A 17,269-nucleotide genomic window follows, 5' to 3' on the forward strand; every position below is an offset into this window, starting at 1 on the left:
TTTATTCATAAATGATTTGATGGTCTGTACATTGGATCATGCCATACATATGTCCATATTTACAAACACAGATTCGACTTTATTCTTGTCCTTTACAATCCTGTGCATTTTTTCAATCTTGTATATATACATATATTTGGCTGAGGCATCAGCAGAGCCCAAAAAAACGTCTGTATGGGCCCCCTGTTCTTCTTTCGGCAGGCCGATCTTACACGGTGGTCTTTCCCCACCGCGCCTTGGCGGCAGCTGCCCCAAGCTTCAGCGCGTCCCTCAACACGTAGTCTTGGACCTTGGAATGTGCCAGTCTGCAACACTCGGTCGGGGTCAACTCCTTCAGCTGGAAGATCAACAGGTTTCGGACCGCCCAGAGAGCGTCCTTCACCGAGTTGATGATCCTCCAGGCGCAGTTAATGTTCGTCTCGGTGTGAGTCCCGGGGAACAGGCCGTACAGCACGGAGTCCCGCGTCACGGCGCTGCTCGGGACGAACCTCGACAAGCACCACTGCATTCCTCTCCAGACTTCCTCTGCATAGGCACATTCCAGAAGGAGGTGTGTGACAGTCTCGTCCCCCCCGCAGCCACTTCGAGGGCAGCGTGCGGTGCGGCAGAGAGTCCGGGCGTGCATAAAGGATCTCACAGGCAGAGCCCTTCTCACCACCAGCCAAGCCACGTCTTGGTGCTTGTTGGAAAGTTCTGGCGATGAGGCATTCTGCCAAATGGCTTTGACAGTCTGCTCAGGGAACCGCTCGACAGGATCCGCCCTCTCCTTTTCCCGAAGGGTCTCAAGGACGCTACGTGCTGACCACTTCCTGATGGACTTGTGGTCAAAGGTGTTTTTCCTCATAAATTTCTCCACGAAGGACAGGTGATACGGAACGGTCCAACTACTCGGAGCGTTCCGCGGCAGCGAGGCCAGGCCCATCCTTCGCAACACCGGGGACAGGTAGAACCTCAGTACGTAGTGACACTTGGTGTTTGCGTACCGGGGATCCACGCACAGCTTGATGCAGCCACACACAAAGGTGGCAAAAGCCCTTCATCCACAATCTCTATGTGCGTGATCATTGCTACTGTCATGTCAATACATCTGCTTCTACCAGTCGACCACCTCCCTTTTCAGTGAGTTATTTCTTGGAATATACCCTCATGATTCTGCCTTGCGATTTTCACAAGGGCCTCTCACAGTTACTGTACCTGCATCCAATGCATAAACCATTCTGAACAAAAGAAACCACTTCATCCACACAACATAAAAATCCGCACTGTGTTCAAAAAACAGATGAACTCAATTTGAATATATTCAATGGGCCCTTAAATGCAGGAAGACATCCCCACTTCTAATCCCAGTTCATCTTCCAAATACACCACTTTGCCTTGCTGATTGCTTGCTGCATCTGTCTGATGACTGGTGGAGAAGAACACTGAGGCCCCTTTGTACACCCATGCATCATTCCTGATGAAGGGCTCGGGCCTGAAATGTCAACTCTCCTCGTCTTCAGGTGCTGCCTGTCCTGGCTGTGCTTTTTCAGCCCCACACTTTTGGACTCTGATTCCAGCATCTGCAGGTCTCACTTTCTGTACATCGGACGCCGAGCGTTAAGCTTTATAAGGTGCATGGAAAGTCAATACCCAAGGGTCTTTTCCTCAGGGTAGGTGAGTGGGGAAAGGGACATGAGGGGCAACCTTTTCAAACACACGATGGTGCATGGATGGAACGAACTGCTAGAGGAAGTGGTGGAGGCTGGAACAGGTACAACATTTAAAACCCATTTTGATGGGTACATGAACAGGAAGAGCTTAGAGGGCATTGGGCCATATGTGGGCAAATGAGACCAGGTTAATTTAGGATATTTGGTCAGCACCGTCGAATTGGGCCAGAGGGTCTGTTTCCGGGCTGTATTTGTCTCCGGTGAATGCAGAAGTGTGGTTGGACTTTCAGAGCAGCTTTCCAAGATGTTGTTCCCGTACTGGGAGCAAAAGAAGTTACAACGAAGTCTTTCGTTTGTGAGACAGCAACCGAGTGAGTGAGTGCATTTGAGAGTTTGGTGGCAAGTGGGAATTCATTGCACTGTGGGGATGAAGTCCTACCCTATCCAGTCATTTCTGCTGGTGGATGAGACCAGGCCTCAAGTTGAGGGGAGTAGACTTAGGACAGAGATGAGGAGGAACTGCTTTTTCCGGAGAGTAGTCAATCTATGGAATTCTCTGCCCAAGGAAGCAGTAGAGGCATCTTCATTAAGTATATTCAAAACATAGTTGGATGGGTACTTGCATGGTATGGAACTTAAGGGTCGTCGGGACAATGCAGGGAGGAGGATCTCAGACGACAGATATATCAGCCATGATCATAATGATTGGTGGAGCAGGTTCGATGGGCCAAATGGCCAACTCCTACTTCTTTTACTATGAACCTATAACCCTGCATTTCCCATGGCTAACCCACCTAACCTTCACTTGCCGGGACATTATGGGCAATTTAGCATGGCCAATCCAAATCAAGGCCGGTGAGCAGTGTAGTGATGTGGAAAATGACCATCCGAGAATGATAGAAAGGGACAAGGTGAGTAAATGTACCAGCAATCAAAACTGGATCCTGAAGATCACAAAAACTTGAAACTAAAAACAATGTTTCTGAATGTGTGGTGCATTGTAACAAAATTGACTGCACACATTGAAGAGAATAATTATGATCTGAGACTCCTTCCAGAGGCATGGCTTCAGGATGACAAGGATTGGATCCTGAATATCGAGGTGGTAGTCAAATGGGAAGCTAGGTGAAGGTAGAGGCTTGGCGCTGCTCATCAAAGCACTAATCACAGGGAAGTCTGGTGTCAGCTTGGATTCAGGTCCTGATTTCTCTGTCCTCTGATGTCCCTGTTCCCACAGAGTAAGATATTGGTCTGTTCTCTGCTCTGCTGGATTTCTGCTGAAGCCTTGATCCCCCCCCACCCCCACACCTTCTGGAACAATAAAGCATTCAGTCAACCAAGACCCAAGCCACAGTCTCCCAGCAGGAATCAAACAAGTAAAACAGAACAAAATTAGAAATAAATAAATGCTCGTGCTTAATGTTTGTTCATGAGGAAGTAAACCAGAAATAGGGCTCTCCCACGATTCTTATAGTGCCCCTCTTGAGGCACTCTCTCACCCTAACATCTAACTATTCATACCCAGCTATGATTTACAACAATATTTACACCAGCAGAATTAAAGCATCTGTTATCAAGTAGATATTGCGATATACAGCACGAAATAGACTTTTCTCTGTCTCATTCACACATACATACACATACACATCCATGGGGGTGAATTTATATTTGCAGAATTATTCGATTTTTCTCAAAAAATGCACAATCTGCAGGTTGATCCATGTAATATTTTGTAAATTCCCCTTTGGAAATATAACCAGTCTGACTCAAGATTGTGATACAGACAGACTCTGACCTCACACCTTTAATGCATTGTCAGAGCTGAGATGTCACCTTTTCTTATAAAACTTTGAGTTATCTCAAAAAAATGTCTCTCAGGAAATTCTGGGATTTACAAATGAATGATACGAGCAGCCCATACTAAAAGATGAAAGACTTAACTATCCAGGCTTTTTCAACATATGATTTCAGTGCACAGTAATGTTTTTCCATCCATTCTGTGCCTTATGATTTTATTCTCCACAATTACCTGATGAAGGAGCAACGCTCCGAGTGCTAGTCATAGAGATGTACAGCATGGAAACAAACCCTTCGGTCCAACCCGCCCATGCCGACCAGATATCCCAACCCAATCTAATCCCACCTGCCAGCACCCAGCCCATATCCCTCCAAACCCTTCCTATTCATATACCCATCCAAATGCCTCTTAAACATTGCAATTGTACCCACCTCCACCACTTCCTCTGGCAGTTCATTCCATACATGCATAACCCTCTGCATGAAAATTTGTCCCTTCGGCTCCTTTTAAATCTTTCCCTTCTCACCTTAAACCTATGCCTTCCAGTTTTTGACTCCCCCACCCTGAGGAAAAAGACCTAGGCTATTTGCCCTATCTATGCCCCTCACAATTTTATAAACCTCTCAGGCTCTGATGCTCCAGGGTAAAATAAATGCCCCAGCCCCTCTCTCAGTCTGTTCCAAAGTCAGTTCACTGGGACACATACACTCATTCTGTGTAACCAGTTAAAGCTCAGTTCCCTGGTATGTTCCTCTCCGAATGCTCCTCTGCTCACACTGATGTCCAGGACCTTTTGAAGCAGGTCAAATGGATTTCTCTTTCCAGACTCAACCCCCCCAACGATATTCAGTGACCCTGTCAGATCTTGTTATGGAATTTCTTCCAAGATTTCTGTCTGCAGATCCTCCCCTTCTGATACCCCGTTAGCAAAGTTGAAACAAGTCATCACTGTCTGTACCGAATAGAAATTCTGATTATAATGTATGTGTCTGTGTGTTTAAAGTACTAACCCAGTAACATACAAACGGTATTATTGATTTAAAATACACAGGAGACGTGAGGAAGGAGGTGTCAGGACCTGGCACACTCTGAACCCTAACAGGGTGTTCCAAAATATTTCAAAATGAAGGGGATGGCCATAGAGCTGTACAGCACAGAAACAGTCCATCTCATCCCTGCTGACTAGATATCCAAAATTAATCTATCCTATTTACTAGCACTTGGCCCATATTCCTCTAAACCCTACCTATTCACATACCTATCCAGCTGCCTTTTAAAAGTTGTGTTTGTGCCAGCCTCCACCACTTCCTCTAACAGCTCGTTGCACACACGCACCACCCTCTGTGTGAAAAAGTACAAATCGATGCCTTCCTCATCCCCCGTTTTACCTGTACTGATACCTTCGGGGATCTCTGAACTTGGACAGCAAGGACCCTTTGTTCCTCTGCACTGTGTAGGGATCTACTATTTATTGCTTACTTCCTTCCCTTATTAAATTTCCCAAACTGCCTGGAGATTAAATTCCACAGTTCTGCCCCATTTACGAGCTGATAGATATCAGAGTGTAGCCGGAGACCATCCTCCTCCCTATGAACAATCCCACCTTTCCAGCATTTACTCCTGGACAGAGGGGACAGCATTGTCTCCAGCTCAGCAGTGTGTTTGTTAGCTTATCAGCATGTCCAACTATATTAATCAAAAGTACCTCACGCTACATACACAATAAACCAGTGATGTTAGTTCCCATTATCTCTTTAGTTGCACCCTTACAGTTTTTCCTACATTCTACTTAATGTTATTCTAATGTCACGGTTAGAGATTTAGTGTCAGCATTCCAGACCCTACTTAATATTTTCCTAATGTCATGATTAGATATTTATTATCAATAGTCTCAAGCAGACTGACTCTACCAATCATTAATTAGATATTTAATGTCATGTCCCAAATATTTATTGTCCTAATCCTGTCAATCATATTTAGCAGGTGAGGCTAACTTTACTGACTGTTATCACATCTTGCCATAGTGACCTTTCAGCCTCAACCTTACTCTGCTAATTGGTGTAAGAGCTTTCCACTATCCTTTGCAACAAACTGGCAGTGGTCTCCATGCTCTAACCCTTCCCATGCTTCCATGCTCTTTATTTTCCATACTATCTAAAAATAGACTCAGGGTTGTAGAGCACAGAAACAAACCCTTCGGTCCACACCGACCAGATGTCCTAAATTAATCTAGTGACCCATTTGCCAGCATTTGCCCCCCACCCCTCTGAATCTTTCCTATTCATATCCGCAACCAGATGCATTTAAAATAATGTAATTGTACCAGCCTCCACCACTTCCTCTGGCAGCTCATTCCATGTACATACCTCATCCTCTGTGCGAAAAGATCGCCCCTAAGGACCCCCAGAAATCTTTCCCCTCTCACCCTAAACCTATGCCCTCCAGTTCTGGTCTTGGGGTCTTGCCCCCACAACAAGGGGAAAAAAAACATACAAAAATTGAGCAGCCAGACAAAATGCAAAAGGAATAAAATATCGAGCCATAAGGGGAAAAAAATTGTGTCTCTATCTTTTTTCCCCCATTGGTATTTGGACCCTTACAATCTGTCAGTAACACCAACATCCCCGGAGAGCAGACTGGGCAAAACACTGGGCATGCTCATCGCTGTACGCAAAAACCGCGCGAGACCTTCTTTTGATTGACCAATAGGCAGCATTGGAGGACTGGAAGGAGACTGGTCCTCCTGCCAATCAGAGCCAGCCCATTGTCTGAATGCGGAAGTTGGACCATGAACTTCTCAAGCTGCGAGTCCTGATCCTCTCTCTCTCGGAATAAAGATTGAGCTTTACCCAGACTGCAAATTCCTTCCTCTGTCTCAGGTCTGTGAGTACGGCACTCTCTTATCTCGCCCCCTTTTCCACTTTTTTTTACCATTCTGTGATTCAATTGTTGACTTTCAGCAACTGAAAGGAAAGAGAGTGAATTCGGCGGGGACAGACTCCGGAAACGTCGATCCAGGTCTGTATCTCAATTGGCAAAATAGTTAGGCAGGAGTCATCAGATGGTGGAGAAGTCGATATATCAGGTGTAACCCTTCTTCAGGGCTGGGGCTGGGTGCAGAAACTGCAGATAAAAGGGGGTGGTGGGGATAGGTCGAGACAGTTAGAGGGTACGACCTGGTTGGTCAGTGGGAGGAATGAATCTGGTTGGTGGCAGGGAGGAGGTCGGGGATGGGAATGGAGTCAGGGAAGGGGCGGGGGTTGAAATTGGAAAACTCAATGTTGAGTCCTTGGGGCTGCAGGCTGCCCGGATGATGAGGTGTTGTTCCTCCAATTTGCTGTTAGATTCGTTGTGGCAATGGAGGAGGCTAAAGATGGTCATGTCAGAAAGGGGGTGGGAAGGGAAATTGGAATGGGTGGTTACTGAGAGGTCTGGTCGCCCTCTGCAGACACAGCTGCGATGCTTGGCGAATCGTTCCCCAAGTTTGCACTCGCTCTCCGATATAGAGAAGACCACAATTGGTAAACACATGGCAAATGCAGTACCACAATATGAAGTTATAGCCTTGGCTGTGGAAAAAAAAACGCAGAAAGGAGGTGTATTGTTTAAATGGAGATGTATTTGAATGTGGAGAAAGTGAGAACTGCAGATGCTGGAGATCAGAGTCAAAAAGTGGGGTTACTGGAAGAGCACAGTAGGTTAGGCAGCATCCGAGGAGCAGGGAGAAAGTGAGGACTGCAGGTGCTGGAGATCAGAGCTTAAAAATGTGTTGCTGGAAAAGCGCAGCAGGTCAGGCAGCATCAAAGGAGAAGGAGAATCATTCCTGAAGAAGGGCTTATGCCCGAAACGTCGATTCTCCTCCTTTGCTGCCTGACCTGCTGCGCTTTTCCAGCAACACATTTTTAAGCATCCGAGGAGCAGGAGAGTTGACGTTTTGGACATGAGCCCTTTATCAGGAATGATGTGTGGATGGACAAAGAGGCCTCAGCGTCCTTCTACACCAGTCACTGTCATTTGTCAGACAGGTGTAGCAAACAATCAGCAAGGCAAGTGTATATTAGCAAGAGGAATTGAGTTTAGAAATGGGGATGTCTTCCTGCAGTTAGGGGGCCATTGAATATATTCAAGGCTGAGTTCATCTGATTTTTGAGCAACACAGCGGTGGATTTTGTGGAGGAAGGCAAGAAAGTGGTTTTAAGGCCAGTTCCAAAGTCATACTGCACAGAAACACACCCTTTAGTCCAACTAGTCATAGAGATATACAGCATAGAAACAGACCCTTCGGTTCAACCCGTTCATGCCAACCAGATATCCCAACCCAATCTAGTCCCACCTGCCAGTATTTGGCCCATATCCCTCCAAACCCTTCCTATTCATATACCTGTCAAGCTGTCTTTTTAAATGTTGCAATTGTACTAGCCTCCACCATTTCCTCTGGCAGCTCATTCCATACACGTAATTCCCTCTGTGTGAAAAAGTTGCCCCTCAGATCTCCTTTGTATCTTTTCCCCTCACCCCAAACATATGCCCTCTAGTTTTGGACTCTTTCCCCCTGACCCCCTTCCACAGATAAGGCTTTGTCTATTTATCCTATCCATGCCCTTCATGATTTTAAAGGTTACTCCTTGGCCTCCAATGCTCAGAGGAAACAGCCCGAGCCTCCCTATTGATCAAATCCTCCAACCCTGGCAACATCCTTGTAAATCTTTTCTGAACACTTTGAAGTTTCACAACATCTTACCGATAGTAAGGAAACCAGAATTGCACACAATATTCCAAATGTGGCCTAACCAATGTCCTGTACGGCTACAACATAACTTTCCAAATCCTATACTCAGAGGATTGGGAGAGTTTTCAAAACCTACAAAAGACAACCGGGAAAGAATGGAGGGACAAACCGAACCTTTGAGGGTCAGCTTGGAGGCATCAAGGTCTCAGGACAGGGGGTGGGGATGAACCCAGCTATGGGCCACATACCAGCAAATGGGACTAGATTGATTTAGGATATCTGGTCAGTACAGTCGTGTTGGACAGAAGGGTCTGTTGCTGTGCTATATATCTCCATGACTCTGGCTTTCTACTAACTTTTGCCACGTCAATAGGTTCACTTTCTCTCTAATGTCGGTGTTAATGCCTTGATGTTCTCATTTTGCTTCCACCTTCCCGGGGTCATTAACCATTTTGTGTCTGGTCCTTCCTCAAGAAGCTGCATTGCAGGTTCACCCTGAATTGACACTTTTTTTTTTGCTTCCCAAAATCAGACCTGCTCACTCTCAGCAGGATCCCAGTGTTGTGAAAGATATTAACTTTCAGGTGGAGGTATCCAAAATTCAGAGAGATGTCAGTCTTGATGTTTTTGCTTTTTCTGCCCCTGTAAGATCCTGAATCAGCACCTTCAGGGGAATTAGTCAGAGCGGAGTGAGAACAGAGGGGAAGGGAGAGTGGGATGGTGCTTTCAATTTTGTGGAACAACAAAAGAAAAGAATATTCCACAGAAAGTAGAATTGCTTGTTCTGAATTTCTACCCTGTACTGATAGTGATGACTTTTGTAATCTCTTTTTGCAGAGTATATGAAAATCTGAAGACTGAAGTTTCAAAATCAACGGATGAAGGGCTTATTCCTGAAACATTGACTCTCCTGTTCCTCGGATGCTCCCTGACTCCCCTGTGCTTTTCCAGCGCCACATTTTTCGACTGACTCTCCTTTGTTCCGAAGGGGCGGGGTTTACGAGTCAATCCTGGAAGGGGCGGGGTTTACGAGCTGCGTTCGGAAGGGGCGGGGTCGACGTGTCCCCTGGGCGGAGGAGGGGGCGGGACTAGTACCTGGACCAGTGGGCGTGGCCATCCCGAAGCCGGAAGTGTGCCCGCGGCCTGTTTCCTCCGCTGGAGCCTCGCCTGCAGCAAGTAAGGTAAAGCTTTATCAATATTTCCTTTTACAGAGTTTGTATTTAATAACCAGTAATGGATACTCAATATCATCATAAAGTCCCAAAATGCAATTCATTTCAATCCATTGCAGATAAGCACTAAGAGTTAATTTTCTACAGGATTCAACAGTCTCAGCACTAAAATGGTCTCACAAGGGAACGGCTGTGAATGTTATCACTTGGTGTCCTGTTCACACAGATTCACCGATGCTGAGGCAAACGTTCTTCATTGCCTTACAGCATCCTGTTATCACTTGGTGAGCCCAGGTGTCCCTATCTTTAAGTTCTCTCCTCATTCTGAGCCTTCCTGCCCGTTTATTTTCTAGTGCAGTAAATGTATGCAATAATTCAGCATTACATTTTAGTCTGAATGTTTAAAGACAAATTTTAAGGCTCTTGACTTTATCACCCAGATGCCCACACCCTCATTCCTCCCTTTGATTGCACCGCGATCACTGAAAGAGAAGGCTAGTCCAAACGAATGCCCTTCAAGGTGGTCCAGCCGTCAACATCCTGTAGAGAGGCACCACCATCTTCACAGCTCATCTGGTCATATTTATCATCGCCATCGACACATGTGGGTGAGCCATCAGATCGCGAAAGGAACATCTTCTGGGGCAAATCTATATCACTAAGGGACCTCATAAGCCTAGCAATTAAATAGCTAACAATACCAATACCGACAAACAGACATTGCTAAACCGATGAGCCAATTGTACCATCGGCCCGATCTGCAGTTTCCCCAACTGGTCCCTTCAGTCATTCTGTCACGGAATACCTGGATCTCTTCTTGAATCTTAGTAATATTGCCAGTGAGATCGGGAATGCCCATAGTGCATTTATCTTGGACAATGGTGCAGACCTCACCCTCCCGGGCGAGTATATAGTCTAAGGCATACCGATTCTGCATAGAGTAAAGACACAGGTCTGATAATCCCAGTTTACTCTGTTCCAGAGCCTCTTTACTCTTATTTCCTCAAATGGTCAGGCCACAAAAGAGGGAATTGCAGTTCTGTTGACTTGTCAACCCTGCCGATCCTTCCAACCTCAGGGTACTCTGGATTCCCCAGCCTGTCGCGTGTCCTCTATTGTCACCCAGTCCCTTGGGATCCTTCCAGTTGGAGCAAGGTTGGCTGAGACCGATCGCTGCATCCTCCTCAGATGGAGGTTCCATCGACTTGTCCACTGGCCAGGACAAGGTACTGTTGTGGGAACAAGGGCTCCGATGGTGACCTTATGAGAGACATCTTTGCCATCCAGGACAAGGAAATTGGTAGCTTTACCTTAGCTGAAGAAATAATAGTCTGGTTTGGTGTATATTAGGGAGAGTTTGTCAAAATAGGTTACTGAAATGTTACAGCAGGGGGTCTGGTCAGATCTACAGGAGTAGAGGGTCAACGTTTTGCAAGAGGAGTCGCTTTAGCACTGTACAAAATGGGTCAAGTGACTTGAGCACTCGCAGTGTATGGGAGACAATGGTCCTCAGAATGCTGTTCCCATTGGGCTCTCCCTTAGCTCTATTGTACATGGTCTTGGTGACAGTATCAGGTTCTGAAAAGAGAAAAGGCCTATAAATGCACAAGGGAAGGGTTCCGTTCCAGGTCCATGTGCCACATAAGGCCTGCTGTACCTCAGGCAGTGTTACACCAGCTGTTTGTATACACAGACCGGAGGTATTGGAAAGTGATATTCCTCTTCGCAGGGTCGGCAGTAGGAAATCTGACAAATAGAATGGAATCGGGGACTGGGGACGGGGCAAGTAAGTCATCTCCCGATAGAGAGGAGTAACATACTACTGCCTCTGGGGTGTAGAGCGTTCTGTGGGCCTGTATAAATAAGTTCCTTGTGGATTGAGGAGTTTCCCCTATCAGGCTTCCCTTTTCTCGAGTCGGCCCGTCCTACAAAAAGGGATGGTGTTCCTGGGCGTCCTTAAAATATTTACCATAATGATGGGGTTGATCATTTTTATCCTCACTAGGCTTGCGTCTGCAGATAAAATCAAAAAGACAGGTTCGGTAACGCCATGGTAACTCCCCCTGATTTCTACTGTCCAGATGGACCATCTGGTCTTTCTGATGGAAGAGTCCATTACAATAATCAATCTTCATCACGTTCCACACGTCAAAGGGGTCTGGTCCGGTGCACTGGACGACATCTCCTCAGTATGGGTGGTGATAACCTCTGATCATTCCCGGTCCCATCCATACTTAGAGCCTTTCCCCATCAGGATGTTGTACGTAATCAGAAAGGGAGGAGATAAGCGATCCCCCACATGTCCCTCCTCTTAGTTCAAGTATCTGTAATAAGATTAACATTAGAACAACAGCAGGATTCAAAAGCCCAACTGGACAGGGTCCACTCCTTTTGTTCAGATTTCAGGATTCTCTCCTCCTCTTCTACACCTTTTGATTGGTGCGGTCAATCAATTTACAATGGTGCAGTTGGACCCAAGCTGAGCGCCCAGCGACTGTGACCGTTGTAGGGGTGGGAAGTAAAACCTGCAAGGGGCCATTTCAACGAGGTTGAAGACCTTTGCCAGTCCAGTTCTCAACGAGCACCAACAAACCAAGGTCTACCTGTGACGAGGCTGAAAGGGAGGGAACATCGCCGTAGGTCACACGCTCCTGGGAGTGAACGGCACACATAACATTAGATAGAGCAAGAACATAACCAATCATTGCTTCGGTCATGTGGTGGACGTGGACTGAGAAGGGAGCCAAATCGTTCCAAGGGGTACGGAGGGGGTGACCAGAGAGACTCTCAGCTGGAGACAGTCGTGTCTTGCCCGCAGACATGGATCACATCTGGAATAAGGCCACAGGGATTAGCATAACCAGGAGGGGCCAGACTCTGCCATTAATTTGGCAAGTTTAGTCTTATGTCTGGTTAAAACATTCAACAAGGCCGGTCACCTGAGGATGATAAATACCATGCAGTTGCCGACAAATACAAAGCTGGGAACAGAGTTCTCCGTTAATATTACCCACAAAGTGTGGTCCATTGTCTGAGCTAATGCACGCAGGTATACTGAAGCGGGGAATTATTTCCTTAAACAAACTCTTCACCACACTCTCAGCAGTAGTGTTAGGAGGAGGGTAGGCTTCAATCCACTTCGAAAAGACATCAACAATAAGCAAAACATATTTATAGCAACTCAACTCATTTCTCCAACTCAATGAAGTCCAGTTGAAGTGTCTCCAAGGGACCCTCCAGCAAGGGAGTTCTCGTAGAGATACTTGAACTAAGAGGTGGGGGATCGCCTACCCACTGACCTGTTTGATCACGTACAACATCCTGATCGGGAAAGTCACTGACTGAGTATCGATGCGATCTGAAAATGATCTGAGATTATCCTGGTGTCATCTGGTGCACCAGACCAGACGCTTTCAACATGGAGTCACTTGAGCGATGGAGTGAGCTGCCAGAGGAAGTGGTGGGTGCTGGTACGATGACAAGTTAAAAGGCTCTTGGATGGGCATATGAATATGATGGGTCAGGGCCAAGTGATGGCAAATGTGACTGGAGTCATAGAGATGTACAGCACAGAAACAGACCCTTCGGTCCAACTCCGTCCTTGCTGACAAAAGAGCCAACCCAATTTAGTCCCAGCTGTCAGCACCCAGCCCATATAGGGGCCAAGTGATGGCAAACATGACTAGATTAATTTAGGATATCTGGGCAGGTTGGACCAAAGGGTCTGTTTTCGTGCTGTGTGACTCTAATTGTCTTCAGTGAAAGCAGAAGTATGGTTGTGAAGGCTGGACTTTCAGAGCATGTTTTGCCCTGACTGGGAGCAGAAGGGTTTGACTGAAGTGTGTCGGTGTTAATGGCTTGATGTCTCATTTTGCTCCCACCTTCCCGGGGTCATTAACCATTTTGTCTCTGGTCCTTCCTCAAGAAGCTGCATTGCAGGTTCACCCTGAATTGACACTTTTTTTATGCTTCCCAAAATCAGACCTGCTCACTCTCAGCAGGATCCCAGTGTTGTGAAAGATATTAACTTTCAGGTGGAGGTATCCAAAATTCAGAGAGATGTCAGTCTTGATGTTTTTGCTTTTTCTGCCCCTGTAAGATCCTGAATCAGCACCTTCAGGAGAATTAGTTAGAGTGGAGTGAGAACAGAGGGGAAGGGAGAGTGGGATGGTGCTTTCAATTTTGTGGAACAACAAAAGAATATTCCACAGAAAGTAGAATTGCTTGTTCTGAATTTCTACCCTGTACTGATAGTGATGACTTTTGTAATCTCTTTTTGCAGAGTATATGAAAATCTGACGACTTGAAGTTTCAAAATCAACGGATGAAGGGCTTATTCCCGAAACATTGACTCTCCTGTTCCTCGGATGCTGCCTGACCTGCTGTGCTTTTCCAGCGCCACATTTTTTGTCTGACTCTCCAGTGTCTGCAGTCCTCACTTTGATGTCATTGTCTGACAGTCTCTGAATCCATCGGGACCGCAACGATTTTTGACTGTGATTTCTGTGAGAGGGATCTACACTTTTTGGTTCCTGTTTGAGGACGTTTTCAGCATCAGTGGGACTGGACGAGAGACCCCACTGTTGCAGTGAACTGTGTGTGGAGTCCGAAACAGTTATACGGCCTGAGAAGGGGACTTCACGGCAGGGAGGGGCTCTACACGTGTTTGTGTGCAGCTGAAGCTGTGGCCATGGAGAAAGCAGAGGAATCCCGCCCTGTGGAGGAACCGTGGAAGTGTGGTGACTGTGGGAAAGGCTTCCGTTTCCCGTCTGCCCTGGAGACTCATCGGCGCAGTTACACCGGGGAGAGGCCATTCCCCTGCACCGACTGCGGAAAGGCCTTCAGACATTCCTCTAACCTGCAGGCCCACCAGCGGATCCACACGGGAGAGAGGCCATTCACCTGCTCTCAGTGCGGGAAGGGCTTCAGGTATACCTCCCACCTGCTGATCCACCAGCGAGTCCACACGGGGGAGAGACCGTTCACCTGCTCTCAGTGCGGGAAGGGCTTCACCTGCTCCTCCACCCTGCTGATCCACCAGCGTATCCACACGGGAGAGAGACCCTTCAGCTGCCCCGAGTGCGGGAAGGCCTTCAGCAGTTCCTCCACCCTGCTGACCCACCAGCGTATCCACACGGGGGAGAGACCCTTCAGCTGCCCCAAGTGCGGGAAGGCCTTCAGCAGTTCCTCCCACATGCTGACCCACCAGCGTATCCACACGGGGGAGAGACCCTTCAGCTGCCCCGAGTGTGGGAAGGCCTTTACCCAGGTCTCCTCCCTGCTGACCCACCAGTGGGTCCACACCGGGGAGAGGCCGTTCACCTGCTCTCAGTGCGGGAAGGGCTTCATCAGTTCCTCCAACCTGCTGATCCACCGACGCGTCCACACGGGGGAGAGACCCTTCAGCTGCCCCGAGTGTGGGAAGGCCTTCAGCAGTTCCTCCCACCTGCTGACCCACCAGCGTATCCACACGGGGGAGAGGCCGTTCAGCTGCCCCAAGTGCGGGAAGGCCTTCAGCAGTTCCTCCAACCTGCTGACCCACCAGCGTATCCACACGGGGGAGAGACCCTTCAGCTGCCCCGAATGTGGGAAGGCCTTTACCCAGGTCTCCTCCCTGCTGAGACACCAGCGGATCCACACGGGGGAGAGACCATTCACCTGCTCTCAGTGCGGGAAGGGCTTCACCTACTCCTCCCACCTGTGGAAGCACCAGCGAGTTCAGTGCCATCGCAGGGGCATTGAAGGAGTGACGGCCGAGTGACCATATCAGTTGGACTGTCGACCTGTTTCCGGGGACTCCCGGGTTCAAATCCCGCCCCGACAGATGTCAGAATTGGTATTCGGTCAGAAATGTGGAGTTCGGAATCTAACGGTGAGACCGTTTCAGGGAGGGGGAGGTCGGTGGGGGGAGAAAGCCCCCATCTGATTTCCCACTCTCCCTTGTTAGGGAAGGGAACCGCCATTGTGGGAAAGGATTCACTCAGCCGTTCCAGCTGCATCCTTTACCCGGTCTGGCTTACACCTGACTCCAGACCCACAGCAGTCTGGTTGACTCTACATTGCCCCTTCCTGACAAATGAGCAGGGAGACACTTACTTGGAGACGGGGTACGGGTTAAAATTGCTGAGTGAGGCAATACTTCCTCCGGGTTACGGATGTACCAAGGATCCAATTACAAAGGGACAACTTGGTGCTGGCTAATAGTGAAGACAGTGAGGGGGGGGCGGTGGGACAGGGGAGGTGTGGTGTGTGCAGGCAGTCAATACATGTAATAGCTTGTAACTTTGACTTTGGAAACAGAACCAGTCTGACTCAAGATTGGGATGCAGGCAGACTCTGACCTCACACCTTTAATGCATTGTCTGAGCTGAGATGTGAGCTTTTGCTATCAAACCTTGTTATCTCGAGAAGGTGACAACAAGAAGTTCTGGGATTCACATTGTAATGAGACCTGCAACCTATTTGAAAAGGTGGAAGACTTAACAATCCAGGTTTGTTGAATAGACCATTTCAGTGGCAGGACGCTGGAATGTTTTGCTCTAAATTGTGTCTCAGGATCTTATCCTCCACAACCACCTGATGATGAGGCAGCACTCCAAAAGTTACTGCTTCCAAAGAAGCCTGTTGGACTACAACCTGGAGTTGTGTGATTCTAGAATCTGGTCTCCAGCATCTGCAGTCCTTGTTTTTACCTCGTTGATTTTAACCCGCCAGCGAACCCTCTTGCAAGGATGCCTGCCTTGAAGAAGTTTTCCTCCTCTGTCTACAAGAATCTCAGGGAGTCCCTCTCCCACTGCAACTCCCAGGTTTTTTAGATTACTTTACAGTGTGGAAACAGGCCCTTCGGCCCAACAAGTCCACACCGCCCCGCCGAAGCGTAACCCACCCATACCCCTACATTTACCCCTTACCTAACACTACAGGCAATTTAGCATGGCCAATTCACCTGACCTGCACATCTTTTGGACTGTGGGAGGAAACCGGAGCACCCGGAGGAAACCCACGCAGACACGGGGAGAACGTGCAAACTCCACACAGTCAGTCGCCTGAGGCGGGAATTGAACCCGGGTCTCTGGCGCTGTGAGGCAGCAGTGCTAACCACTGTGCCACCATGCTGCCCACTGCCACCGTGCCGCCCACGGTGCCGCCCAGGTCATTTCCTCTGCCCTGATGCTCTTCAACCATGTCCTGAAACAGACTCGCCACCACAGCCCCATTCGCTTCCTCAGTGCCTGCCTCCGTAACCAACTCATCCCACACGGACTCCAGACCACCTTTAAACCAGCACAGTTCGGATCCGAACAGGACAAACAGTACAGACTACAGATTCAAAAAACACCAGGAACGGTTCTCCTTCAAGATCCTCCGCTCCACGCTTGCAGCAATGCGCCGGCACCTAACCTCTCTACAGTCAGCCCTGCCTCAGCTGAGGGCCACACTCTCTCAGAATTACAAAGGACCCACTCTGTACTACATCCTCAGGAGAATTCATACTCTCAACAAACAGTATTTCAACTCCATCTTAAACATCAAAAACTGTAAGTACAACAAACTTTTATCCACCCACCTCCATAACCAGCGCTCCTCAAACATTCCAGAAGATTCCCCCGGCCTCTGAAATTGCTCGGACGCCATTAGCCATGCGGCTGGTGCAGCTGCCGCCCCCACACTGATTGATGTCACTTCCGCCCCCATCATGGCTACTCCCACAGCCACTTCCGCCCCTCACAATTCCTCATGCATCACATGTGACATCATTTCTGCCCCTCACATCATCGCTGATGTCACACGCTCAGTGACTTCCGCCACCTCTACTGCTGTGGTCACCCCCACTTCCGCCCCCACCAACGCCACTCACCTGCATTCTGCTGACATGCCCCCCACAGATCCCACTGTCACCATTCCTGGCCGACAGAACCCT

General features: G+C 48.1%; 1 protein-coding gene across 1 annotated transcript in view; it reads left to right on the forward strand.

Moving 5' to 3' along the window:
• LOC140460011 (uncharacterized) overlaps positions 1-17,269 on the forward strand; it is a 209,542-nt gene that overhangs the window by 3,856 nt on the left and 188,417 nt on the right. Inside the window, exon 2 of the mRNA XM_072554416.1 lies at positions 14,158-15,106. Coding sequence (XP_072410517.1) covers positions 14,158-15,106 — 949 coding nt within the window. The remainder of the gene's footprint in view (positions 1-14,157; positions 15,107-17,269) is intronic.

The sequence above is a fragment of the Chiloscyllium punctatum genome, chromosome 36, assembly GCF_047496795.1.
Source record: "Chiloscyllium punctatum isolate Juve2018m chromosome 36, sChiPun1.3, whole genome shotgun sequence".
Classification (NCBI taxonomy): Eukaryota; Metazoa; Chordata; class Chondrichthyes; order Orectolobiformes; family Hemiscylliidae; genus Chiloscyllium; species Chiloscyllium punctatum.